Raw genomic sequence first — 27,927 nt, 5'->3', positions numbered from 1 at the left:
AATTGTATTGTGTTTTATAGCGGATGATAAATAATGTAAATAAGTAAAGGACTTGACATGTTCTTGTTTCTGTTATCCTGGGTTTTAATTGTGGGACCTCACTGATTCACTGCAGGATCAGCATTGCCTGTCGCATCATTGCTCCTCCTTTCTGCATGTTTGTTTGGTAGCAGCATAGATAGGGTTCTATTTTCGATGACAGAGAGACCAGGGGCACTGCAAAGAAATTTGATCTCTACACTGTCAGATTTCTTACCTTTTCTATATGTTGATTATGGATGTGAGACCATTAAGGACTGTGAATCCTGGAGTCTCTGGTCTTGCGTGACTGGTCTTATTTCTTATTTATTTAATTTCACAACAGGTTCCCCTTTGGTCTAGAACAACCATTTGCCATAACCTACCTGTACAGGTGTTTGAACATTGCTCTTCATTAGTCTTTGCTATATAACTATGGAGTCAGGTTTAAATGCCACTTTCACTTAAATGTCACTCTGTGATTTCAGGAATCTTTCAATTACATTAAAAAAAAAAAGACATTTCTCACTCTGTTTTTCTGCCATTACCTAGCCACTAACAAGCACTGATGTGAACATCAAATTGAATTATGCCATCACCATAACACTGAAATCTAGTTGCTAGGTCACCAAGAGCTTGAGGTCTCCAAGGAACTCTCTCCTGGTGTATCTCTACAAGCATTCTCTGCTTTTTCAAACAGGTGAATCACATTAGGAATAGACTAGAAATGCTGAACCCCAAGACGAGCTGAGTGCAGTATATTTTCTATTTGTCCCTTGTTACCCTTGTTTATTTTTCATGGCTCTACAGTATGGAATGTCTGTTATGTCTGTTAAGCATATATACAGTTGGGAGGACAAAAATGCACCCCTTCCCCTGCCCCATCTCCAGTTCTGGATTTCTGCTGGATTCTCATTGACCTCAGTACCTTCCACAGCCTTAGGTGGTAAAATAAATAAATAACGGCAGGTATCTACACCATTAGGCGAATATCATGGAATAGCGAACACAGTTCTACTACATGACAAAACAATGAGTGTGTTTTCTGGTGCTCAGTGAAATTTTCCTCACAAAGTCCAAGTAAAAATCCACTGCATGCTTTGGTCTGCCACTCCTCAAGGACAACCAGATAGGACTGCTTTATCTAGAAATACAGTGCATCAGACGATGAAGTGCCGGTGCTGTGGTGTGTTAAGACCCTCAGGTTTGAGGGGGAAGTTAGGGCATGGTATTTTAAGGCTCAGAGGAGTGACTCAAGCCCACAGAGGAGTGCTCTTGGCAGGCCTCAGGAGCAATAAAGAGGGCTGCACAGGCTCTCATCTCTCACCCCCAGATCAGGTCAGGAGATGAGCAATAGGACATGCGGATTAATCTGAGTCTGAGGTTCCCATCCCAGGCACCTGCAACCAGACCTCAGCTGTCAGGAGGACGATACAGCATAGCTTATGCCTCTGCTTTACTATGTAACATGAGCGGGCACACCAAAAAGTGCTACTTTGTCCGTTTTCATAGTTATCTCAGACCCCCAGGAATGAATTCTTTTGCAACAGTTCCTCTTGTTTAGTAACTCATATCAAATATGAGTTGATCGACCAACTCCGTAAATTGTTTTAATACATGTTAATGGAGTAATACTTAACATCCACTCCCTAAACCTCCCACTGAGTGCAATCGGATGCTCTCGGCCTACTCATCACTGACCTCTCGTGCCTCTCCCACTCTGATACATGCACACACAATCCTGTCCTTACCACTGATCACCATCACTCCTTTTGCCTTAGCTTTCTGAGTTTACTCGCACATTGCCATCAACAGTCAGAAAGTTTTCGTCTGTGGCGACACACAATACTACTGCTTCCTAATGCTAAAAGGCAGTGCAAATGATTTTGGGCTTTACATACGCAGAGGTTTTGGGAACATTTCGAGAAAGAAGTAAAAGCTGAACCTAAAGATCTAACTCTGCGCTCTCCAAGAGGTGTGGCGCAATAGAGGCAGACGTCTGGTAGGCAGCCAATTCTGCTGAGTCACTCTCCTGGCCCCAACACAGTGGCTCAGTGCCGCCCAGTCCTAGGAGCCGGGAAGTGACAGCTTACAGAGCACAAGCGGCTCCACCACGGGCCCTGTCAGGCAGGCCTCAGCAGACCATCAGTGAAGCATCTGTCACACAAACACTTAGACCCTTTTCAAGTCATCTAGTTTTGTCAATTTCAAGATGCTTTTTAACTCAAAAGCATTCAGTCCTCATGCATGCCTTAGCAAAAATATACTGCTTACTGAAAATGCAAATCACTTGGCCACGAGTATTTCATTTATGGGTCTAAAAACAATCTTGAAGAGAATAGTAACAGAGTGTGCGCAGCATAGCATTCATCCCTTCTGTAGGCTACATTAAATGCCAGGACTGTTCTGTGCCTCAAATATAACCTCAAGAATCACAATTTTTGATCACGGGAACTGCATGCTCAGGAGACGCAATCCGTTTCAAAGCGAGATGAGAAATACAATCACTTGCCCGTATGGTGCAGCAAATGCTTAATCTTCTTTGAATTCGAAATTCCAATTCAAAAGTGTCAGTAGGAGTTCACAGTCATACAGATGACTACACAGAGTCAAATGTTCTGGAAACCACTGCACTGCTTAGTATAATTTTCATTAGTTTACTTCCTCTGAAAAAAAAAAAAACCTCTCTATCTGCCCTGCAGATGCAATTCTAGACCATTAAAGCACCAGCGTCTCATTCAGATCCAGCCAAGAAAACATAGTGGTCATGTGAATAATTCCTCTAAGAGTGCAGTATATTTCCTTTTGATGGTAATTGGCACACATAAATCTATCAAGCTAAAAGCTTTTTCAGATTACGTATATACTATCAACTGATCTGTCAAGGGGTTAGTATATGCACATGAAATACACCGTTTTATGATGAAGCCCAAGGGCCAAGAGTGTTGTGTTTTTATTTTCCTGAGAGGATGGTAAATCAGTAAACAAGCATGGCAACTGTGTTTTCATTTATTAGTATTCACGTCATAATCCTGCTTCAAGCTTCCCATAGGATTAAGGACTGACCAATTTTTGAGAAAACAAAGGGGGAAAAAAAAGAAATAGTATAAAAACAGTAAAGCAGAGCCTCTTGTTCTTACAACCTTCATATTTAGAGGACATTACAGAGGAGGGGGAGGGAAGGAGAGGCAGAGGGAGAGAGAGAGAGGGAGAGAGAGCTGGTGCCGGCTGCTGCTTTAAGGAGTCACTGCGGTGGGGGTGTACACACACACACACGCACATACACATACACACACATACACTCCGCAAGAGAAAACACAGCAGGAGCAGCTCCCCGCATATTCCAGATTGGGTGAGCTCTAACTGCTGCCCCCATGACAATAAATGAGCATGTCATGCAAGCAGAAGGGTGAGACTTACTGGAAGGAGGTGCATTCGGCATCAGTTGGGCCGGATTGGGCAAAGCAGCCGGACACAAAGGAGCCCATAGGAGTCAGCTGCTGACGGCGAGAAGTAGGAGGAGTAGTAGGAGGTGGAAGAGGAAGACAAAGTCCCTGCTAATAAACTCCAGAGCTCTCCCTACCATGGGCCATGTGATCGCTCCCTCAGTGCCTGCTCTGACCTACATGGAGACAGAGGAGCGCTGTTCCTGGCCGCCGCTAGGACACAGGTAGCCGTTTCTGCTTATTCATTAAGGCCAGGGCTCTGATGCCAGTGAGAGAGTCCATCACACGCTGCGTGCCAGTGCTCCAGCTGGACCAGAGCCCTAACTCCTGCCTCTTGCTCCATCTGCAGCAAGACAGAGAGAGGCCAGACTAGGCGCACCACACTGTGCCGCACGCTTAAAAGCCCCTCCTCGTGTACAAGCTGAATGAATGAAGAGGATCGTGCTGGCAGCAGGGGGATGGGGTGTGGTGTGGTGTGATGTCAGCAGGACTTTATTTACATCCGTCACGCTTTGGGAAGCTAGGCAAGGCACAGAAGCTCTTCACTGTTAGCTGCTACACCATCAGTACAAATAAAGAGCGCGGATTCATTTCAGCTGACATAATCAGACAGTGAAGAATCATAGCTGCAGTCAAAGATACTGAGATGAATTACGCTGCACGAATATTTGATAAGCTTGCGGATATTAACGCACATTTAGATTCAGAGCCAGGCTGGATGTACACATTTCTTGAACATTAAAATAATGTTTTACTGAAAATGCATGTTGAATTGAAGCTGTGACACTTGTTATTTTTGTGTAAATAAGAAACAGCAAGCATAAACACAGCCATAAACAGAATTATGCTTTATTATTTTAAATCATTCTGTCAAATTATTAAAACGCTTTCACCACTGGCTGGGAAAGTATAATGAAGAACTACCGGCATATAGGATTCTTTATTCTTGGAAAGTCCTTTTGGATAAGCTCCCTTCAGGGCCTTTAAAGAGGGAACAGCTAACACAAATCTTTGAAATGGGACAAATAAGCCTTTTCCACTATTCAGGCAGAACAACACGTGAACTCAGTCAAATAACTCCTATTCTTAGAAGTCATCAGTTTACAACACCTTGAGGGAATTTCCTTCAACTCACCCAACAGACAGATCAAAACAACTTGTATCAGCTAGGGTCACTCCATCTCAATTCACATGACATGGTACCCACCATCATAGATTGTTCTCAAATGATTTGCTTAGTAGGAAATAGTTCAGAAAAGCATTTTTGTAAAAACTTTTTGTCAGAATAGGTAATACAAAATATATAAATAAAAAATAAAAACATTTTGATAATGAAAAATAAAGCTAACTGATAACATCTAAAACTGACTCACTGATTACAAATGAATTAGCAATCAGTTAGAAATCACAAGATGTTTCCAGTGTTTGATTTGTCCTGAACAACTCAATCACTGTCTTTAGGATCACAAATCACAATAGATTTTCAGCCTGAAACAATGGCATTTGATGGTCAGATTGGTATTATCACAGAATTAGAGGACATGACACAAAAAACCCTTAATGACTCATCTGTGCTGAAGAAAAAGGCCATCACCAGTTTGTCTAAGAACACTAAAAAATTGAAGAAACAATACTCCCCAGTATACAACCCACAGCTTCATAATATCTGATCATCACAGAGAATGATTGTTGCATATTGTACACTGGAGTGGGGTCTGGGGTCTACAGCTGAAATGTGACAATTTATATCATTAACTACTTTTTTATTATTATTATTGTTTATAGAACAATTTTACTAACTATTTTATTAACTATTTTTTTTTTATTATTTATAGAACATTTTATGATTTCTATATAATTAAGGAACACATTCAATTCATTAGCCTTATTTTTCACTGTTCAAATTACAATACCACAAATTAATGTTACAACAGTACTGATCTCCTCTTACGTCTACGCATGCAAATCGTTTCAGAACAATGTAAAATGGTGGGTGTCATAAACCAATGGCCTACAACCTTTCTGGCTGTGCTGCACATGCAAAATATCTAGGCAAGAGGGCAATATATCTCCACAGGGGTAAATGAAGTATACTAGCTGACGGACGCCAGTGAGAGGGAAGTGACTTTGAATGTGGGTACTGTTTCTGCGCGTTTCTGTGTATTTACTGGTTACATAGAGGAACAGATCTCATAAAAAAAGAGTGTTCTCATTGTTCTGTCATAAAACAAACATAGTCCAAATGGCTCAGTGACTAACGATGGGCAAGCAGGACCGGAAAGAATGAACTGGTGAGACTCTGATCCGTCTCTTCACAATGTGTAGATCTACTACTAATATGTATCTACTATTAGCAAAAAGCCTCCTCCTGGTCAGCATGTTGTAAGTGCTCTAATACAAGATAATATGATGAGAAATAAGTCTTTTTTTGCCAATATTTCATTCATATTTGTTAAGGTATACATCCTACTATTACCAAGAAAATGCTCCTGAGAGTCAGCAGTGAAATCACTTGAAAAGATCAATTCACCAATAGACAACACAATATATGTAAAAGTGACTGACCTCACTTGTTTCTGTCACACTAAAAGTCTTATCTACGCCCTCTGAATGGTCTTCTAAAGGTTTAGTCATGACTATGTTGCATGCAAGGCAAATAAGTGTCTCTATTCAAAATGATCGAACATCTATATTCAGAGAAGGATGTGGCAGTTAAGCTCTCTGTAAATATAACTTTATCACTTAAGTAAGCTTCCTGGTAATTTTGTACAATAACAATGTGTGCATCATACATAAATATGCTGAGAAGGAAGAAAATGACTTAGCATGTTCAATGGTATCTGAATCACATAATTATTGTGGCCAAAACTGATACTGCCAAGGGATCCTTTTTCAGTAACACACCTCATGTAATAAAGCGGACGTCATTGTTCACAATTTCAAGAAATATTTTCACACACACTGTTGAAAAAAATATATTTTCACATGGATAAAGAGATATGAAAGGACTGAAAGAGCTTATTGTGTGCACATGCCTAGCATAACTGATTGATTTACAAATATTTGGCTTTTAAGTGAATACCAGGTGCCTAGGTCAATACCAGGTGCCAGTGTAATCAAAGAAATCCCTGCTATGGAGTCCAAGTCAGTCCAGTGTCAATCAGTAAGTGATTCTGCAGTTTTTAAACTGACAAAATTAAGCAAAAACATTCAAAACTACATTTCAAAACTGTTTGATTTCACTTCTCAAAACAACCACTCAAGTTCACTCCCTGCAACTCAGGTTTCTTTAATACCCTCCTAAATTTGGTCTTTTGCACTTTATCGCTAACTCATGAGCTCACTGCACAAAACAAAATCCAGATGAGCCGAAGTTTGGCCCTGCAGTATAGTTAAGTGCTGTTTAAATAAAAGCCCACTAGAGGGCATCTTCTGAATATACATCAGAGAATAGACCCTGTTCTGGGACAGACTTGTTTTACAGACAAATTGCTCTGGCTAGAATGAGTTTTACTGACACCAACCCATCACAGAATTATAACAGTTATATCATATTCATTCTATCCAATGGTGAAAGACTGATTTGGAAATGACATGCCCTACCTGATGCAGCTATTGAGCCAGTCTTTTTGGTCCCTCTCTGTGCCCTCCAACATCCCATTGGACAGGGCACTATCTCTGGGCCCATCCTTCATGGGCTCCAGGTTGCCTGCGTTCAGGAAAGATGATGTCACTTCCAGAGAAGCTTTGCCGCTACTGCCTGTGGCTGTGACACTGAGCACCTCTTGGCACCCGAGGTCCGGCTGAGTGCCCAAGAAAAGGCTACTGTCTTTGAGACGCTGCTGAATCATAGGTGTGAGTGGCAGGTCAAAGGTTAAGGCTGGCTCAGCTCCAGCTTCAAATTCAGGCTCAGTCTCCTCGGTCGAAGAGAGGGCGTCCAGTGAGTCTAGGCTGCTGTAGAGTGTGCTGCGCAGGCGCTCAGACTCCAGAATGTTCTCAAACTGCCAGCTGAAGACATCTGTGGCCTCCTCACTCTCGCTGGCCCTGCCCTCCTTGTTCTGGCTACAGAGTAGGAAAGGAGAATTAGGGAAAGGATAGAGGACTGGTTCTACAATGGTTCCTTTTTCACTCATTTTCCATAGGATGGCATATGTTGCCCTTAACACACTCAGGCACAATCTCTTGCCTGTGAAGCTTATTTCCACGTTATACAGCCAGTAATCCTCTGCATAACACACTTCACAAGCAAATGTGGACATGTCAGTGTCTGATTTTAAGATTATATACATTTTATCTGTTGAGCCCCAGGGTTTGCCTATATATACTGTCAAGCGAGTGATCCACAGGAAATTATAAGTCTATGATTACTAATCCTGTGACCTCAACCCCCAACCCTGTTTCCACTACTGAACAAACGAAGCAAAACATCACATTTCCTCTACTGTGGTGTACAGAGCTTGAGTTCAAAAGAGGAACAGAAAGTCACAACAATGTGCCATGATCAGTTTAATACAAGTGAGGAATGTACTGGTTTATGCACCTGAGGGTGACTGAAAGCTATTAAAAATCTCTTGTGGTATTCAGCAATGAGGCGGTACTCTTTGTTCTTTAAAGATAATCTAACACTAGATCCAGCTCATTTGGGAGGGTGTTCAAACAAAATGCTTCCTGGATGTTTGTGCATGCAATATAAATGTGTGTAAAACAAACAGCCCTGTAATTATGGGTAGCTTCTGTGCAACAATCTCTTCTGTAAGGAAGATGTTCCTTATTGCTGTAAGGAGAAAAGGAGCCTTACCTGACTGAGTCCTGTCCAGAAGCCTCACTGTCAGGGCTCTGCACACACAGCTCAGGCACAACCCTTGGCGTTTCAACCTGTGTGGTGCTTGATGGAGGTCTGTCCATGTCTTTCACATTGTCCTTAGTGTCATCGGCCTTCAAAGAGCTGCTGAGCTGTGACTCCATGCTCTGTTCCACTCCATTAGCCACCACCTCCTCTGATTCTGTCTCTGCCCTGCTATCCACAAAGCGCAGCTTCTTCAGAGGTCTCTCTTGTGTCTTCCCTCCATCCAGGAAGGACGTGAAGATGCCAGGAATCTCTTCCAAGATCTTACTGGACTCCTCCAAGGACTCATCCAGCAGGGAAGCAGACTCTGCACCTAGACCGCCAGCCTCTGCCTGCTCTGGCTCCGCACTGGAGGGCACTGCCCCAGACTCCATTTCAGATGTGCATGCAGCTGTGGCGAGGACTGGGCCTGCAGTGGCTTTATTTTGGCTGGAGGGTGCATTCCCAGCATCTGAGTCCAGTCCAGGGCTCACATGGTGTAGCTCCTTTCCCACCAAACCAATGGAAAGCGTTTCTTGAATCCAGGCATTAAACTGTAGGCCAAGATCTTCTGACTGACTGGTTTCAGGGCAGCCATTCTGCTTGTCCATGTCTGATGGGGTCCCGTTGTGGCCGTTACAGGGGATCATGACTGAGGTGCTCTCTCCTGCCTCAGTACCTGTTTGTTCAGCCATAGAGTCCAGTGCTGCATTTTGATTCCTTGCTGTGAGGCCACTCAGGAGGTTAGCTAGCTCCCTGTCTATCTCTAAGAACAGTGATGTCTCATCAAAGTCATCATCTTGGAAGGCCGAATCAAAACCAGAAGTTGTGCTGCTCTCCTCTGGCTGGGTCTGAGAGCTGACTGTTGAAACTAAAAGCAGAGAAAAAGAGATGCAATTACAAAATATTATTACTGCTGTTGTTGTTGCTGTTGCTGATTCATTTATTATTAGTAGTATTACAACATGTGACCATGCTGTTAACTCACACAATACTGTGTAAGCAGTTTTATAAAAAATAACCCTCGCTTTAAATATTCCTTAATATCTTGTGGGCAGTTTCACACTGAATAGCACTAGTGTAGTCTGTGAACAGTCCATCACTGTGTATAATTTAAGAAAGTAATGTTGTTGGAAGATTCCCAAGACTAAACCAATACTGACAGTGGCACAACCAGATGTCTCTTTCACTGGCAGCTGTATGCAGACAGCAAACAGTATGAGCATTGTACCACTGTGTTTCACTGTCTAAAAGTGTCTTTACAAAGTTTATGTCTCTCCTAAATGAGGATTTGGGCTGATAATTCTGTCAGCTGTCTGCAAGCAAATGAGGAAATGGGGAAAAAGAAATTTATGCTCATGTGGGTTAATATTCTAAAACTGGCTCTTTGTCCAGTGACACTTGACCATGCATTTCCAGCAAATCTGTACTGTTTTAATAGTGTTGACTGCCAACAGTGTGGTCCTGCTTATAAGGGTGTTAGTATCTCCAAGGGTCACTGAAACATACTCTGCTAGTTGCTGGTATAGTGAAAATGGGGAAGAAGAAAAAATAAAAATACAATCACAAGGTGGCAGCACTTGTCTGCTTGGAAGTTCTTAGAGTTTATGAACAGTACGTCTCTGAAATGCTGGCAAATAAGTCAACTGATGGTCACAGTAAGATATTAGTTAAAACACTGAAATGAAGTAAATGAGGTAAAATATGGAGAAAATATCCCTCAAAAGAGATTGCGAATGCAAAACAGCAGCACACCGGACTACCTTGAACCAGTCTTTTTCAACATTTAAGACGTAAACTCAAACCTGTCTTGTATAACCAAATGTTGGTCATATACAGTCAACTCCAGAAATATTGGCACCCCTCAAGAAACTGAGGTAAAACCATCAATATAATGTAGATAACACGTATAATGATTCTAATTTTCCCCAAATGTTAGGAGAAATTGCTAACTATTCATTGAATAAAAATCATTCCTGCAAAAGTGCTGTTTAATCTTCGGAATAGTTTATTCTGTCAAAAAACATATGTAGCAATATTATTTGCACCCTTGAAGCTATAAATAAAACCAATGGAATTTGCATTTTGGGGGGAAAAATGTTTGTTGATATTGCTTTTAATGTCTAAGAACTTTATTATTGTGTATGACCATTTCCCGTTTCGCTGGGGTATAAATATGAGGTAACACACAGGTAAAATCCTTGTGTCATCAGTCAACATGGGTAAAAGCAAGGAACTCTCAACTCACATGAGAAAAAAAGCTGTTGAGCTGCATAGATTGGGGAATGGCTACAAAAAAATAGGTATTCAGTTGAAATTACCAGCAAGCACAATCAGGGCCATAGTAAAGTAGTTTGAAAAGCATGGAACTGTTGACAATTTGCCAGGAAGGGGATGCATCTGCATACTGCCCCCACACACAGTGAGGAGGATGCTAAGAAAGGCAAAGAGGAATCCAAATTTCACAGTTTCACAACTGCAAAGTTTAGTTGAATCTTGGGGTTTCACTGTTTCAAAATCTACAGTGAGATGCCACCTCCATGACCAGATGCTTTCTGGACGAGTTCCCCGAAAGAATCCCTTCCTGAGAAAAAGACAAATCCCAGTGTCTGAACTTAGACTGTGGTCAGATGAGACAAAAATTAAGCTTTTTGGCCATGCACACCATCGTTATGTTTCGCGAAAAAAGGGGATTACATACAAAGAACAGCATGTCATACACACGGTAAAATATGGTTTTAGTGCCAGTGGTCCAGGGAATCTTGTTAAGGTCAGTAGCATTATAAATTCCATTCAATACCAGAACATTTTTGTCCAAAATCTGGTCGCCTCTGCCAGAAGGCTGAAACTGGGCCGTGGTTGGGTCTTCAGCAAGACAATGACCCAAAGCACACATCAAAAACGACAAAGAAATGGTTGCAACGACACAAAATCAAGGTTTTGCAATGGCCCTCTCAGTCTCCAGACTTGAACCCAATTGAAAATCTGTGGTCTCAATTGAGGAGGGCAGTTTACAAGAGAAAACCCAAGAATCTCAGTGAGTTAGAAATGTTCTGCGTGGAAGAGTGATCCAAGATCCCTTCACAAGTGTTCTCCAACCTTGTTAAACACTACAGAAAGAGGCTGTGTGCTGTCATTCTCGCCAGGGGAAGCTCCAACAAAGACTGAAAATTGGGGTGCCAATATTTTTGGAATCTGCATTTTCACAAAAATTTGTGTTACTAAAGGCAAACTTTATTTTGTTACAAAAATCTGTTGGAAAATAAAGGTATGAGGCTTACCCATTTGTTTAAGCCCAAAATATCACTCATTGCATGCGTGGTTCTTTTTATACATTAATTTTAGCTAATTTTCATGAAGGGTGCCAATAATTCTAGAGTTGACTGTGTAAAATTACATGTGATTTAAAAAAAAGCTTTAAGGAGAAGCTTTTCTCAAGGTATTGCATTACTTGGGGAAAATCCTGCTGACAGGGTTCCTCCTGTCCTGTCAAAAGACATGTTTTTAAGTCTAAATGTGTTCCTGTTGCTGACTCAATGATGAAGCTATTATCTCATTTTAACAGCACAAAGAAAAAACCTGCTTTTCATGTTAGTGAATAATATGGTTACCAAAAATCAATTACACACTTACAGTAAAAGGAATGACAACCATCTTCTCAACTGCTGAACCTGTCATACAAGGTTATCATCTACCTTTGTACTACCATCACCACACGCTATGCTAAAACTGACACTCCTTACCGTACGAACCTGCGATAATCCAGCAACATGTCGTGTCATGCTTTAGCATGAGGAGATGACACACATGACCACCTACTGTGTGCAAATGTATTCCTAGTACAGTAAGGGCAGTATAAGTGGTTAGAGTAACAAACAGCCCTGCACTCATAACTCATTCAAGGAAAGTTGCTATTTATACAGAAAATAGATCGCTTTCTCTGACTACCACTGGATATTTGAGATGCAGCCACGGCCTAAAGGCTAGACAAGCGGGCTTAGGACCAAAAGGTTGCCGGTTCAGTCCCCTGGACTGGCAGGAAAAATGTGGGCGAAGGGAGTGAACATACAGCGCTTTCCTCTCTGTCAATATCCATGGCTAAAGTGCCCTTGAACAAGGCACCTAACCCCCAACAGCTCCCCGGGTGCTGCAACTGTGTAGCTGCCCACCCCTCTGGGTGTGAGCATGTGCTCACTACCTCATGTGTGTTTGCTCATTGCTCACTACTTGTGGTGTGTGTGTGTGTTCACTACTCAGATGGGTTAAACTTAACATATCTAAAATTAAATTATTCTAAACATGTCCTCATGTAGGGTTGTGGGGTAAGGAACCAAACTGTTCAAATCTAGACATCAAAAGCAATTCTCTAGATTTGTGGTGTGTGTGTGTGTATATACATACATAAATAAAATAATATATATAATCGATCACAGAATGATACTCCAAATTAAGGATATTTTCACAATTTTTAGGTGAATCTGTAAAAACATGGGAAAAGAAGAAAAGTGAACAAACTGTGAGTGCACATTATATGGGATCTACTGAAAAGGGAAGAGCCTCATTTAACGACTATGAAGTAGAGAACTGTCCTTTCCATCTTTCTGTGCCAGGCATCGTTTAATCAAACCAGGGCACTAGTCTGGCTTTCCTTCCACAGACGGAGCTTTAAGAAGGTTAAGGCAGAGAGGCATATCTGCAGGGGACAGGACTGGATACAGTTAAGAGAGCTTTCCTTCATACAGTTTTGCCGTCACATTAACAAATGACTGCCAAACACAGCTAACTCAGGTCAGCACTTTGTCATTTATATTCAAGAGGGCAATTCTGCACAACATGGAACTGTAATTACTCGCAGTCTGTGTAAGAACCAGTGTTTAAACCGAATCCCAGCCTAGGCCATTTGGGGAATAGAGATGTAACTGGTCTTGTTTCACTAGTTTGGTCCATGTAGACCAAATATAACCCAATATAGCGTTATTGGTGATATCTGAGTTTGAAACTGGAGGCCTCACTGATCCCTTTCATTTTTTTATCCCTTTATCTGCCAATTTAGTTATTGCCAGTTCCCTGTGTATTTCTATTCCCCATCACTTTTACAACCCTAAAACTGGCTGAGGAAGAGTGCAGACTACCACGTCTCCTCTGATACAGGTGGAGTCACTGACCACTTCTTTTCACCAGACCATGGAGGACTTCTCTGGGAAACTGTAACACGTGTAGAGGTTTCATCTCCAGAGATTACGGTAAATGATAACAAAAAACAAATCTGATAAAATCATGAATAAGACCAATGATTTAGTGATAATACTTAGCACAATGTCAGACATTACTGAATTTTCCCCAAATAATATTCAACACGAATGGGCAAGTTGGCTATGGATAGACTTAAATGGGACTGAATCTTAAAAAATGCATCACAAAATTAGAGCAACTTCCATTTGAAAGAAGCAATGAAGTTACATGCATTGAAATGCCTTCTATTCAACCACATGTGACATAAACTGTACATGACAGCATCTCTGGCAGCAATTCTCTCTCGGGAATGACTGGGTGTAGGAACGAAAGGTGACATACCACTGTCTGAAGAGGTGGTCTTCTGTGCTTTTCCAAAAAGAAACTCGTACTTGGCTTTGGCAACACTTTGAGCATGTGCTGAAGAGTTAGTGTCCCAAACAAATGTTTCAGGCTGAAAAAAGTACAAAAGGTGATGTTCAATAATATAATTTAAAACAGTGCCTCAATTGTTAGTGAAAAGCTCAAAAGAGCATTTTGTAGTAGCTGCTGAAGATAACTGAACAAAGGATTTGAAGTCCTCTGTATAATTTGTATTAATTTGGCTGTAAAGTGTTTCTCAGACATAATAGTTTAGTTTGAGTGAAAAGATATAAACTGCTATCCTATACATTGCTGAACTTTTTTTGTTTTTTCAGAAGTCCCTCTGAAGTCCCCTCCCATACATTCAGCCTCCAGAGTACCATACCTCGCTGCTCTAAACGAGCGTTTAAACTGCAAAAAGTGCAAAAATGGGTTTACTGTAATGCACTTCAAGCACTTTCTGATGTTCTTTGTCATTCTCGATTTTACATTACTGACCTACTTCACTGCAAAGAGACAGTTTTACATTACTGACCTAAGCCTAATTGACTGCAAAGAGACAAAACAGCAATGTTCTTTCAAATTAATTTGACAGTGTAATGCAAAAGAAATCACACTGGTTCAGTCTAACAACTGAAAGGCAGTAGTGAACTGATTTACCTAGTGCTAGACATTGTCCCTTGTCTACATACATTTTAAAAAGTGAACCATTTTAAAACTTACAAGCAAAAGTGCTATTTCAAACCAATGTTACTTTGAGGGAGATGTGCTCATCCAATCACTTTCATAGAGAGGACACATGCAGTACAATAAGAGGAGAGGGACTTGCTTTATTGTTTGTTTCACAATAATGTGAACTTAATTTATAAGGCTGAGACAGAAACATATCCTTTATATTGCAAGTCCACTGTAAATGCAAAGCAGCAAGCTCAACACCAAGTTCCCTTCGAACTGAAAGGTTAAGTAGCCGACAGGATTATGCTAGCAACCACCCTGGTGCTTTCTCTTTCTCACTCAGAGTGAGAGAGAGAGAGAGGAGAGAAAGCACCAAGGCAGTTTCCATGGCTCCTCACAGCTGGTCTGAGAATGCAGGCGTTTCTTCAGAGAAGTGTAGCTTTGAAAAATGACACAACACTTAGCTTTTAATCAAAGACTTTGAGGAGGGCAGGTGATTGACTCACGTTAAATTTTGCAGTATTCATCTAGCTTAACCTGTCTGAAAGGGTAAATGCTACTCACTCTTCCTAAGAATGACGATTTGTCACTAGAGCCATTACATTAATGTGGTGATGCAAATTAACACTAAAAAGAAAATTCATCTATGTGGTAGGAGTTAAGTCTAGTCTCAGTGCTAGAATGCTGCTTAATTTATAATATAACGAATGAGAATTAGTTAACGAGTAAGATCAACTTCATCAGCTGACTAAAGGAGCTGAGGAAAGTGCCAGGGAGGCAGGCAGCTCATAGCTGGTATGAACACCACCCCCAGTCTTCACTACAAAGAGACAACATAATCCCTTTCAGGCTACACCTGGGACAGAATGAAGGCCGGGGCTACTGCTCGTGAATTATAACCAGGGGGATAAGTAGCCTATTTCAAAACACAGAGGGCAGAATTTGCTCCTTTGCCCAAACAAATCTTTCAGCTGCTTCATTCCACGTCCTTATGGTTGAGCTGGCCTGAGAAGAGAATATTTTCCATATAGATCAATAAGCTCCATCAACCACAGCGGATATCACCACTCTTTTTTTCCACCATACAAAATAAGTTTGCTTTCATTAGTAAATGGAAGGCTCTGACAGTTTCTAAATATACAAGACCTAACTATGCTGTGTATGAGTAAGGACAAAGAATGTCTTTTATGTCCTTAATGTAGACATAGGCCATAAAAGTGTCAGATGAGCATTTGGAATGTTGTCAGCCCTAAAATGCTCTAAAATGCCCTTGGGTCAGTTTCCAATTTGCGGCAAAACTTCCTAAAGCTCAAGATAGAACATAAAACCATGTGGATTTCTGTAGTTGAAAAACAGCCAAATGTATAATCTTGTCAAAAATGGAAACAGCAAAAATACTGGGGCTTTAAGTCTTAAAAACGACTAACAGATCAACTACACTACAAAGCGCTGCCTGGAATAAGGCTCTAACATGAGAACAAGTATAGTGAGCTATGTATTCCCTTTCACATGGAAAAAAAAAGTCAAGACAGTACACTTTTACATCTATAAAGTTCCTACTAGTATGTACTTGGTGTGTTCCCAGCATTACTGCACAGGTGTTCAAGAATGTCCACTACAGGGTTAAAGAAAGTGTGGACAGCCTTAACTTTGGCAGGTAAAACAAACAACATGTGGAATTAGCACACTCATACATTTCTTTGCATTCTGTGTTCAGTAAATGGACATTTATCCTGCTCTTGACTTATGGAAAATTCTGCCTGAATTCACTGAGCTCTAGTTACACAGTTTGGAAGTTATTTGTATTTCTTACCAAAAGAGTCATACAGATGGTTTAGAACATGCAGCTGCAGCAAGGCAACCCTCTCCGTCCCTGACCTGTGGGTCACTGTTTCCATTAAGACTGTTTCCATCAGGCCGCAAACACAAATTTGAAAACGCTGGGCAAACTTGTAAGTTTTAGATCCTAGGCTACACACTGTCAGAGTATACCTAAAATAGCTCTTTGGGGAAAAAAAATATCCAGGCTCTCTTCCTCAGCTTTTTAGGAAAAACATCACAACCCTAAAATTTCAGCATGATAGGATGTCTGAGGTTTAGCCATGAGGCAAACGCAAAACCATTTATGACACAGAGTGTAGTGTGTGATCCTGTGATCTGCAACATAGTAATTACCTCTACAGAACAAAGGCATCAGCACTTCCTTTTGGGTATGTTTTTGACTCCTCTTTTGACTTGTTACAATGTACTAACTTAATTTCATCTCTCAATATCAATTTCAGGACCAGAATTGACAATATCAAGATAATCTTAGCGTTTTAATACCCTTAACCTATTGTCATATTGTCATTATCATATTTACTGCACACTTTAGAATATCATTTACTTAATTTAATTTCACTGGGGCCTTATCAAATCCGTTTACTTTTGTACAAAACTGTTCTTTTAAAGATTTGTGAGTATGGTAATCAATACATTATGAGATGGTGGCATCGTATCAACATAAAAATGATAATAGCCTATGTACCCTCATAAGTACAATCCACAACACAGAACTGAACTATCATACTAATTCTGTCATTAAGTTACACAGTGATTCCTGTTTCACAAAAGCAACATAGCCTCACTTGAGTCATCCGTTAATTAGCTATAATTCACCTTAACTCTATCCTTTGTCAATATCCTACCTACTTTGTAAATAAACATGAACAGTCTTCAAATCCTATACCATTTGAAGTGATTTTCAGCAAGTGAATAGTGGTAATTTTACACAACCTGAATCATAACAGTCAATATGCTTTTTCTTGATTATCTAAATTAAATGCATCACTTTTCTCTCCACATTTGTGGAATGCTAGATTATTCCCTTTTTTAACTTTGGTCACCGTTACAGAATGTTAGCAAAGGCCAGATGTGACCCCAGAGGCATCCCAGAATTTGAACAATGACAGTGAAATGGACTAATGCAGAGGACTGAAAAGCCACCATGCAAATCACTTCTGAGAATAAGAAGCCTAATGTAGACTGTAACTTAAAATAAAATGGTTCTGCTAAATTTGAAATTAGTTTCAAGGGAAATAATACAGTATGATAGACACAAATTAATCAGATGTTAACCATTCTGCAATATTCTTAAACTGAAAAATAGTGCAATCACGTGTTTACTCCTTTGTTTAACTTGGCCGAGGAACTCTGCCCATTAAAGATACTTTGTATTCCTTAAACTAATGAGATAGAGCTTTCTTGTTTAACAAAATAAAAGGCACTTGTGTCTATATTTTCACAGTGCTATGGATGGCAAATTCTAAAATGTCTTGACATGGCTTAAATGACATAACCAGACCTCAGCGATGAGAACACAACAATTATGAAATTACTAATGCACCTATTTAACTGTTTTATAGCTAAAAAAGGACAAATCAAGCCGAAGTCAAATAACTGCAAAGATGAAAAAAAAAAAAAACAACAGGGACAACAACATCAAAAACTAACAGACAATCTAGGCTTTTACTTAACTGTTCTTCAATGTTGCCATGTAACTCTCAGAAAAGATCAACCAAGCCACACTGTCCTCAACTACTCCCACCACACTAAGTTGTGTGACAGGAGAAGTCTGAAGACACAAATGTCAAATATCCAGAGAGAAACAAAAAAAGGGAACTTTGGAAAGTGAAACTGTAACAAGGTTCCAAATTGCTACTTTAGTCACTGTGCTAGAGAAAAGATAGTTCTCAAATTCATAAACTGCAATAAAACATTTTAGCTGTTCTGTACTGCACTCCTAAAAAAATCACCATGCTGTAACATGGGTAAAAGCATCTTCTAGATGAGCTTGGAAATGCACTGAAATGGAGAAAATAAGTGATTTAATATGGGCACTATTATGTGGACAACCCCCTCCTCCATCCCGGGACGAACAAAGCCATATGAAACGGAGTCAAAACAACACTCGCTCGTGATCTCTGTGAACTGATATTAACATCTGGTTCATAGAAAACAGTTTAACCCACCAGTGGTCTCCTCCAAACACAAATGATCTGTGAATTTTGTGTTTGTATCCAGTCCACTTCTAGGCGTTCAAATAAAAGTGAAATACAAATGGCAAATGCTTTGCCATTTGACCACGATCACTGTAATTGGAGGAGAAAAAGGAAAAATACTGAGGTGGAAACACAAGCTGACAGAATACACAGTGAGGTTTCTAACCCAGATACTAAATGTACGCCAGGGATTCATCCAAGCACAGACAAATTAGTTCATACAAGGCAGCATCCGATATCGCGCATTCGCAATATGTCTAATGCGTACAAAATACTCTGATGGCTCTGGATAGCGTTTAGTCCAGAGAAAGAGAGAAAGTAGTAAATATATAAATAATTCATTTGCGACCTGAAAAACTGAACCACGTTCTAAACAATATAATTTCTGCTTAGGTAGCTAACAAAGAAATCAGATTGTACTGTGTCATAACCGAAAGCTCTGACACAAAGAGAGACTGGCATGTGCTGTTTAAAGGTGGACTAACAGACTTTTTTCCCTAGAGCACTTCAATACTACTTTTACAGCTGACGGTGCAAACGTTACAAAGGTTTTCTGTTCTTTTCCTTTCGTTTTCAGATCATGAGCTTTCATTCAAACAAAGCCTCGAATGTGTTAACGACCATCCAGTGAAACAATAACAAATATGTGTATGTAATACAGATGGACGCCTCATGAGCAGCTTTAAGGCGTAACTTCAGATAGTGCTAGTGTACAATGAAAGTTAGTTTGCTCTTGTCACTATCTAGGTAGCTGAGCTACGATGATAACTTTCAATCCACAATGTTTGGTCTAGCTAGCTTGCAGATATAGAGCCGAAATATTACTAACCTCTTCTATAGCCGCTGACTACTGCGACTAAAAGGTTTATGAACTGTCAAATGCGTCTGACCAGCCACTCTGAAAAGAGGCTCAATTAGAAAAACATAAATGTAACTGTGTAAACAATATCCTCTCACCTCACAACCCTCATCCATATCCAAATTTCTCTTATTTTTCAATGACCAGTCTTGATTCCTGATTCCTTGATTCCTGTGGGTGTTTTTAATTTTGCTACGTTGACTAGCTTGCTACTACAGGCATAAGGTTGGCTGGCTCACAGACAAACAACCCCATTATTCTTATATAAAGACATATGTCACTAAATATTGTGGCCAAAATCCATTTTGTGAATTGGGGTACAATCAGCCAGGCTATTCAAGATAGCTTGCTTGTTCGGTACTGTAACGTCTACTCCTGAACGGTCTGTTTGAAACGAAGGCGTGACAGTTCTCTTGTGCAGAATTTGAGTGAAGTGAAAACGCACGAGTCTGACATTACGAGTCGCAAAACAGTTGGTCAACTGAAGGGTACATATTGAAAAAGATATACTCACCAACAAAAGCTGAAATTCTGTTCTTAAAACATTGTTTACCGCTTATCTCAGTCACTCCTCAAGTGTCAGACATTGATCCTACTGCTTCTCGCCATTCCTGTTTTGCTGTTCATCTAGCTATTCCCCTACAGCGGCGCAACACTTGGTACGGTCCTATTCCATTGGGACATGGATGATGCTCCTCTTCGAGTTCCGCGTTTGTTTGTTTGTTACATTTAGATACGCCACTTTTCATCCCAGTACATAGATACATTAAACTGTAAAGCATCTCAAATATCCGAAAAACATTCACGTTTTAAGGATACCGCATTTCAAAAGTAGCACTAGCAAAAGTCGTCTATATTAATTATCAGAAATACTGCACCTCCGGCGGACTTCTTTGGATATAAATATTTAAGCATCAAGCAAAGCATGCGCTTCTGTTATTCAGTGGGCATTTCATTATTATTTTCTTTTCCAAGCTGCATTAAAGCCAAGAACTCTTAAAAAATTACACACTGCGATTAACATTACGATACAATTGTGTTTTAATCTTCATAAAACAGAAATAATGCTCTAAATTTAGTGAAAGCATTCATTTTAAGCAGTGCAACACTAGGGGGTGATCCAGCCCTGGTTTCATGTACCTCACCTAAGGTTTCTTCTGAAATCTGCAATTAATATGCTCAAGTGTAACGGTCATGCATCAGTCCTTCAACTAAACCTCAAGAGTTTGGGCAATTTAACTAGTCCCGTATACTACTTATGTACCGATAACATTTCGTAATTCCAAGACATGTGAACTGATTGCGTTTCTTCTGTGCAAAGTTTGAGGGGTCGTTGTATTGGTTTCAGCGTGTACGTTATCCACTGCTAATTTACACAAACAAACTTCTGTTTTTTTCTGCTTACGCCTGCGCGTTAACAAAATATTGGTCTTTTAAAATATGTGTTCACGTTGAAATGCTAAATGCTAAAATTGTCACGTCTCTCATCAAGACAAGGAGATATCACAGAGGAAAATGGTGGGACTGATGAGGAAGATGAAAATTCTTTCTAGTCCATTTAGTGTGACAAACGACAGAAATGAGCCCCAGATCCCTCCCCGCTATCTCTCCATCTGGGTGGAGAACTGCCGAGTACCCTTCATTCTTTGTAGTCAAGTCTCTCTGAGCTATTCCTTTAATGTATCCATTTAAGCACTAACAAGATCATTTAAAAAAAACCCCTGTAAATTCTTGTTATGTAAGAATATGCTCATTTACACCAAATTTATGTGGAATACCATATTAATCAATTTTTTTTTTAAAAAGTCACATTAAAATAGATGGGTATTAAAGATACACAGTAATAGATAGAAGTATAGTGGTAAGAAAATTTGTATAATATTTACAACAATCACAGAAGTCATAGCACAGTAAACTTACCTTCTTGGGAACGTCAGGTTTTAACATGATTGAGGGAGCTACGGTACTGTCAGAGTGATGTGAAGCTGCCAGTCCTGCAGACTGAGTTGTTGTCACAACTGGGGTAACACCATGATCTTTAGGAGCGAGAGAGGAGTTATCATATGACTGAGAGACAGTTGTTGTCTTAGAAGGACTCAGAGCTCCTCGGTACAAATCTCCAGATAGCCCTGAGGACCTCTTAATGACAGCTGAATGAAAAGTTGTTCTTTCTGGGTTCCTGCTTGCCACTGGCGTCTTTGCCCTGACTTGAGCTCCAGCCTCCTCTTTCTGCTTGGCACTGTGCACCCAGCTGGTATTTGCAGGGTGATGCACAGCAGGTCGGGAAATGTTTTGACAAACTGAACTAGGCTTTGGGTGTAATATAGGTTTGACTGTAAGAGCCCTGTTCTGAGTGTCAGAACTTTCACCTGGGTAAAGGAAACTGACTCTACCCCCAGAGGCTGATTTAGGGTGAGTTGATGCAGAGAGACTCCCCTCTGGAGAACATGAATGTGTCCCACTCATGCTTCCTGGACTGTCTTGATGCAAAAATGAAGAACTCCTTATGCTGTCTGTTAAAAGTAATGATTGACTAATACACAGTCTCTCCTGATGTTGGGAATTTTGTTCGTCTAAGACCACATCTTCTGACAGGTAAACTAATGATGAGGGAAATCCCTCTCTGATTCCTTCTTGGTCAGCTGTACTGACATCTGCAATAAGTCTATCCTCCAGTGATGGAGAAGTCCTCTTTGTGGTCTCTCCACTGGCAACCACACGGCCTACTGTGACTTCTTCAAGTGAGAACAAGGTACTTCCATCTGCAATGCCTTTCTCATTTGCAGCAGTCTCTTCACTAAGTGAATCCAACAATTTAGATGGCGAAGAAGAGATTCCTGATATGGTGCTCCTTTTCACCACTGCACTTGCATTGGTGGTTTGTGTCTCCTGACAGGAGATGTGTGGGTCCTTATGTGGGGAGGGTACTGTATCTCCAGCTGAACTGGCACAGGGTCTTTCCTCTGAGCTGGTAGAGCTGGCAGGGGACTGATGCTGGTGGGCGTGGGAGGGGGGCTGCAACTGGATGAGGAGGAAGGAAGTCTTGATCTGATGATGATCTTCCATTTCCGTTATGAGGAGTGATCTCGGAGAGCGCAGAGGGAGGGGTGCTACCAGGGGCAAGCGGAGTGCTTGAAGACATCAGTTTCCCAAAGCCAACTTCATGCCTCTCACTGCCAAGCTAATTACCACAACATAGAGATAGTGATAGAGGGTATATTATAGATCAGGGATCTAACCATTATGTACACTGTGTATTACAGAATCCATGTGCATTGGATGGCTGAGAAATTGGGTAGATGGACAAATATTTGTTTAGGCAGACAAAGAGTAAATGGATGATTAAATGGATTGCCAAGAATCTGAGTGACAGTTTTGCTGCCATTCATTTTTGGACTTATTTGCTTTTTGTTAAGTAAAGTGATTCATGTTCATAAGGTGATTTAACTGTAACCTATTATCGGGTCTTAAACATTGTTTAAATTGACTATATTTTCTGACTCACACAAGCCAAATATGTTTTAACAGGTTGTAAGTGACAGTCACTATCTTACACTCTATGACAAATATCAATCATTTCAGCTTAGATCACTGCGCCACTCCACCCTACCTCCATCCGTACAGAGTGTTTATAAGCTATAATATAAACCTAATCCACTGAATCACTCAATCACATCACATCAGCGTGGGTTTCTAAGACCTGTGTTAAAGACTGTGTGGGCACCGGAAAAGTATTATGTATCTTTGTTTTCAATGAACATCTCTGAAATATGCATGTTCAAATCAAGCATATACATATAAAGCAGAGAGGCTCAATAAGTTTGCTGCACTTTTCAGCAAGATCACTTCACATGCTTAATACATTGCATGTGTCATCATTTTAGTCAACTAAAAGTGAAAGTATAATTGAACCTGCAATATTTAAGGAATACTTTGGCAAGTATGCCAAATAATGGCTTAAATATCACTCTGACATGCACCCCGAGAGGTTAAAGGGAAACTGTAACTGGAGAAAATTCATGGGACCCATTAGTATGATTATATGCACTGTGTCTTTTTCCATTAAAGACAAAGTTAAAACTGCTCATAGTTATGCAATGCTGTTGAATGATAAATGGTTCTTACTGGGTTATTTTAAAATGTTTGTAACCAGGTCATCACTGATAAAGATCTACATAAACAGTTATTTCTGCTGGTCCTCCATGCTCCATTTTTGTAGGAATCCAGCCCATCTTGTAGCCACAAAGAGTTCTGCTAAGTTCAGCAGCATCAGCAAGTATGGCATTCTGCACATTCAGTCTTACCATCTTTATGACCACTGAACAGAGCAGATCATACTTAATATGAGTGGCAATAACACAGAATTAGGATCCATATATATAGTAGTGGTCAGACTATGTAACCCATACTGAACAACAAAATGACATTGAACACCATAACTCAACAAAGGCAGCTGTGATATTCTCCTGACAAACTGACCTGCACTCATGTATTCTGCAGACACACATGGTCGTCATGTGTGCTGCCCAGAGCCAGCTTCGGAATGTGATGAAAGAGGCAATGAAATTTTTTTGAAAATCTTCTTTTCTGACTAACCACTTCTTTCACAATGGCTGTGTATCCCTAATGTTTGCTCCATGATTACCAAAACAAGTTCTAAACATCGCACTCAGTTAAAAATGTTTTTCTGGTTCAAACAATTCAGCAAGCATTCGGATCAGCTGCTTACTTGAAGGGCGTTAGCAAGAACTTAGACTGTCAATTCACATTATACTATGTTACTGAAGCCAAATTCAGGGGGAATTATGTCATCTTGAGGCTCTGGGAGAACGCACAGCCGTTTTTGTGAAGGGAGGGTGGTGAAATGATTTAATTCCCCTCTCCCTCAGACTATATCTAAATAAGAAACCAGTTCTGATGTTTTCAAATGCAATAAAAGTATTGTCTTGGCAGTCTAATGGTGTGGGTCAAAATAATATGAATCAATGAAACAGAAACAGCAAGGGCAGAGGTTAAAATAAAGTACGCCTCCATTTGATCAAGAAACCTCCTTTGTCACAGCAGTGAAAGTAAGCAGTGTTCATTCCAAAATACAAAGAGTTAATTCATCCTTTAAAGGGTAAAAAGAATTCTGCTGATGACTTGGTTTGATTCTTTACTACTGTAGCAGTGAAACAGTTCAACAGGCAGCCAACACTAGGTTGTGTGTTGTGTATATTCCACAACAAACGTAAGCCCGAAAAAAGCTGAACAGATGTCCATTTAGATATTCACCCACATTGTTTGGATGCTGTTGGCACCCACTGATAAAGGAACAGACTTGTTGGTGCAGCAAGTGGGCATAATACCAAACATTTATGCTGAAGATAAAAGCAGGTCTTATGAGGCATTTTCATAATGCAGCCTACAGTCCTTAGGCTCATCAAAAAAGGCATGAATTACTGTCCAAAACAAATCTTTCTTTGTAGAGAATCTTGAGGTGGTCTCCATTATTGGCATCTGAGGACAATAGGAATGTATTTCTCCAAGTTGGTAGGTGAATGCTAAGTCAGGAATGCCGTCTTTAAGAGTCTGAACTCCAAAATAGTGGGTGAGCCTTATGGTTTTAGAATCCCTGCTGTTTAATCCTGTGTAATCATAATTTGAGTAAAGTGGGCAAATAAACTGTGATTCACTGGAAGCACCCTCTCCATCCTAATCTTAATTTGACCCTAATTTTAACCCTACTTTATTTATCCACACCCTCTGACACTGTTGAGACTGCTTCACTGTTTACCTGCCATGCAATTTGCTGAAAAGATCAAGGTTGTTGAGAGTAATGTGCTATATGTGATTAAATTTACAGTTAAATTTAAAATATTTATATAAAATTTACAACAAACTAATATTAATATTTTAGAATGTGTAGATGCAAACTTTTGTGTAGTTAACTGTAACTGTTGTGTAGTTATTGTCATCTTGAAGACGTGTATCTCATAGAAATGCCCCTGCTGAGAAATGTATGCATGGTGACATCATTACAAACGTCTAGTACACGCGCATGTTTTATTCACATAGAGTATGTTGCGTTATATTTAGCGTTTTCCTGCGTGTCGCACCTGCTGAAGATAAACTGAAAAAAGTTTACTTATTTACTCACCATGTTAACGTGCTCCAAGTAAAACTCCAGCGATTTAATTTCCTATCACAAAGTCGTATGTTCAGATATGCAGCTGTCATTCAGTCCTTGGAAACTCTCTGAAAGTCACGCTTGTGCAATCCTGTACTCAAGCGATTCTATCACTCTCACTTTTCTTGGGAGTTACGCGGGGGAGAGGACAAGCTTGGTTCGTACTCCCTGAAGTTGCCTTGCTTTCGACAAAACGGAATGGGGGTGCAACACCGGGTCGAGTCGCCCCGTCAAGTGTCTGTCTTCTAGTGCTTAATTTCCACACGTTCAGCGAGGCGTTCTAACGGTCGATATATTCAAATCTAACTCAAGAGCACAGGAAACAATTGCCGCTACTGAGGCATTAACATGATGCATTTATTGCAAGTCGCTTTGGCTAAAAGCGTTTGCTAAATACCAAATTGTAAATTGTAACATTTTCATTTTATACTTTTCACTGAGGGAAATAAGTTGGAGATATAGTTAACTGTAATACATTTTTCTTATTTGGTTCGCTGTATGACATTTTGTCCCTGTGTTGAGTAGCTGTCTGTATTAATCCAAACTAGCTTCCTTTGCTATTTTGAAAGTGATTTTAGCCTTTGAAAATCACCGCTTTATTTTCCTCCCTTCCTATTGTTGGAGGGGGTGTGTTTACTTAATTTTCACCGCATCACTGAGGCAGTAAAAATTAAGCAAACAGAAAAGGATATTATTTTGGCACAGTATTATGCCGGAATGGGAGCTTATCAAACAAAACCAAAATATATATGTGAAATCAACATGTTTACAGTTAAAAAGTTTCCAAAGTTATGCAACACAGTACATAAGGGTCCTCACATATCCTCATGAGAATTTGATCAATTGAAATGAAAGTCCCTCTTCTAAGAAATCAACATGAATCAGAATGTATTTGCTGAGATTAACATTCTTGTCTTCAATGAGTTTACTGGTCTACTCTTTGCACACATTTTTTTTTCTGTAACAGGAGTTGGTCTGTTTTCTATTACTAACCAGTTTTTCTTTTCTACCCATCTAATCCTGGAAGTATGCACTCCAATACGTTTAGGACAATGCATGGATTGTATTCAGAGGAAATGATCTTATGCTCCTTGCACAGCCCCTGTTTGCGCCTGGCCAGCAGGGTGATTCTGCATCTACAACAAGAGAGAGGCACCTTGTGCACTGATTCCAGTTCTGTCAAGGGCGACGCTACACAGCTTTTCTCTTAAAGTGCAGTATTCCCACACACAGCCCAAGAGTTTCAGAAGAACTTGAAAAGCTTGGGTACATACCAGCTCTCGTAAGCAGAATACGACTGCTTCACCCACAGGTTTGGGTGCACGTGTGCCCAAGTTTATGTATGTGTGCCTAAGAATGCTAGACTTTGGAAGACTGCTCTAGTCAAAAAAATAAATATCTTCATTCATTAAATAGTGGACCCCCCATTATAGATGTCATTGAAAAAACACATATAAACCTTGAGCAATCAGACTTCAGTCCCACAGGAGAAGAAAAGCCATATTTCTTTGAATTCTTCCCACTTACCACCCCACTTGGACCAGTAGCCTTTGTCTCGTATGTTACCAAAGAATATTCATTGATGCTGGCACCTCAACCTGAGACTGATAAGTACTAACATCCCATGTGAGGCAAAGGGGAGAATCTTTCACTGGACAACAAAAATCAGCATGGTGAACTCATTGGCTGGCAAGCGTCATGTGTAGATAACAAAGGGTAAAAGAAAACACTCACCAGTTTCTCTCCCTCTTTTTTTTTTACCATTGCAGTCTTACTGGCTATTTTGTCAGGGTTTCAGTATGCTAACATTAGCCTTCATAGGTTGAAATAGAGAGAAGATATGTACATACCTTTACTTGCTATAAAATGGCAGAATGTAGCTGTAGTAGCATGGCCTAAAATGAAAATCCTTCTCTTGTAACTGACTACAGTATATGCAGGTTTAAGGAAAAAGAGAAACTGTAGTCTTACTTCAACAAGTAATGGTCACATCGAGCAAACAGAAGCTTTCAACTGAACATTGCAGGAAATGTAAAAGAACCTAAATTAAAACAAAAAATGATTTAATCTCTTAAAACAGGCATGAATTGTTCCAATCATTTTGACAGCCAAGTGATCCAAGTACATCACACCCTGATACCATTCATGACTCTCAAACATGACGGTTCTACATGACCCATTTTTTTAATTGAAAAATATATTTATTTGGTTTTTCAGAATTAACACAACACAAACACTTATGAGGGTCTACATACGCACATACATACAAAAAAAACTTCACATACTTGCACATTAGGAGT

The 27,927-nt window shown here is 40.1% G+C and overlaps 2 protein-coding genes across 2 annotated transcripts in view; both read right to left on the bottom strand.

Annotated features, from left to right (window-relative positions):
* The window catches only part of LOC115807519 (PH and SEC7 domain-containing protein 3-like), a 57,620-nt gene extending 49,282 nt beyond the window's left edge, over positions 1-8,338 (bottom strand). Inside the window, exons 1-2 of the mRNA XM_030768543.1 lie at positions 8,263-8,338; positions 7,068-7,526 (exon numbers count right to left, since the gene is read on the bottom strand). Coding sequence (XP_030624403.1) covers positions 7,068-7,315 — 248 coding nt within the window. The 5' untranslated portion in view covers positions 7,316-7,526; positions 8,263-8,338. The remainder of the gene's footprint in view (positions 1-7,067; positions 7,527-8,262) is intronic.
* On the bottom strand, positions 8,259-20,053 carry LOC115807003 (uncharacterized). The gene is made up of 3 exons (XM_030767860.1): positions 19,973-20,053; positions 13,864-13,975; positions 8,259-9,160 (listed from the first exon to the last, which is right to left on the bottom strand). Exon 3 carries the CDS (start codon positions 8,982-8,984, stop codon positions 8,259-8,261), a length of 726 nt encoding a protein of 241 aa, XP_030623720.1. The 5' UTR covers positions 8,985-9,160; positions 13,864-13,975; positions 19,973-20,053.
* Between the last annotated feature and the right edge of the window lie 7,874 nt (positions 20,054-27,927).

Source organism: Chanos chanos, chromosome 3 (genome assembly GCF_902362185.1).
Source record: "Chanos chanos chromosome 3, fChaCha1.1, whole genome shotgun sequence".
Classification (NCBI taxonomy): domain Eukaryota; kingdom Metazoa; phylum Chordata; class Actinopteri; order Gonorynchiformes; family Chanidae; genus Chanos; species Chanos chanos.
The sequence above is the reverse complement of the archived record's forward strand: the minus strand, read 5'-3'. Positions and strand labels throughout refer to the sequence as shown.

What these genes read in the sequence shown, in the direction of transcription:
- LOC115807003 (XM_030767860.1), bottom strand. Translation starts at nt 8,984, where the DNA reads ATGGCTGAACAAACAGGTACTGAGGCAGGAGAGAGCACCTCAGTCATG.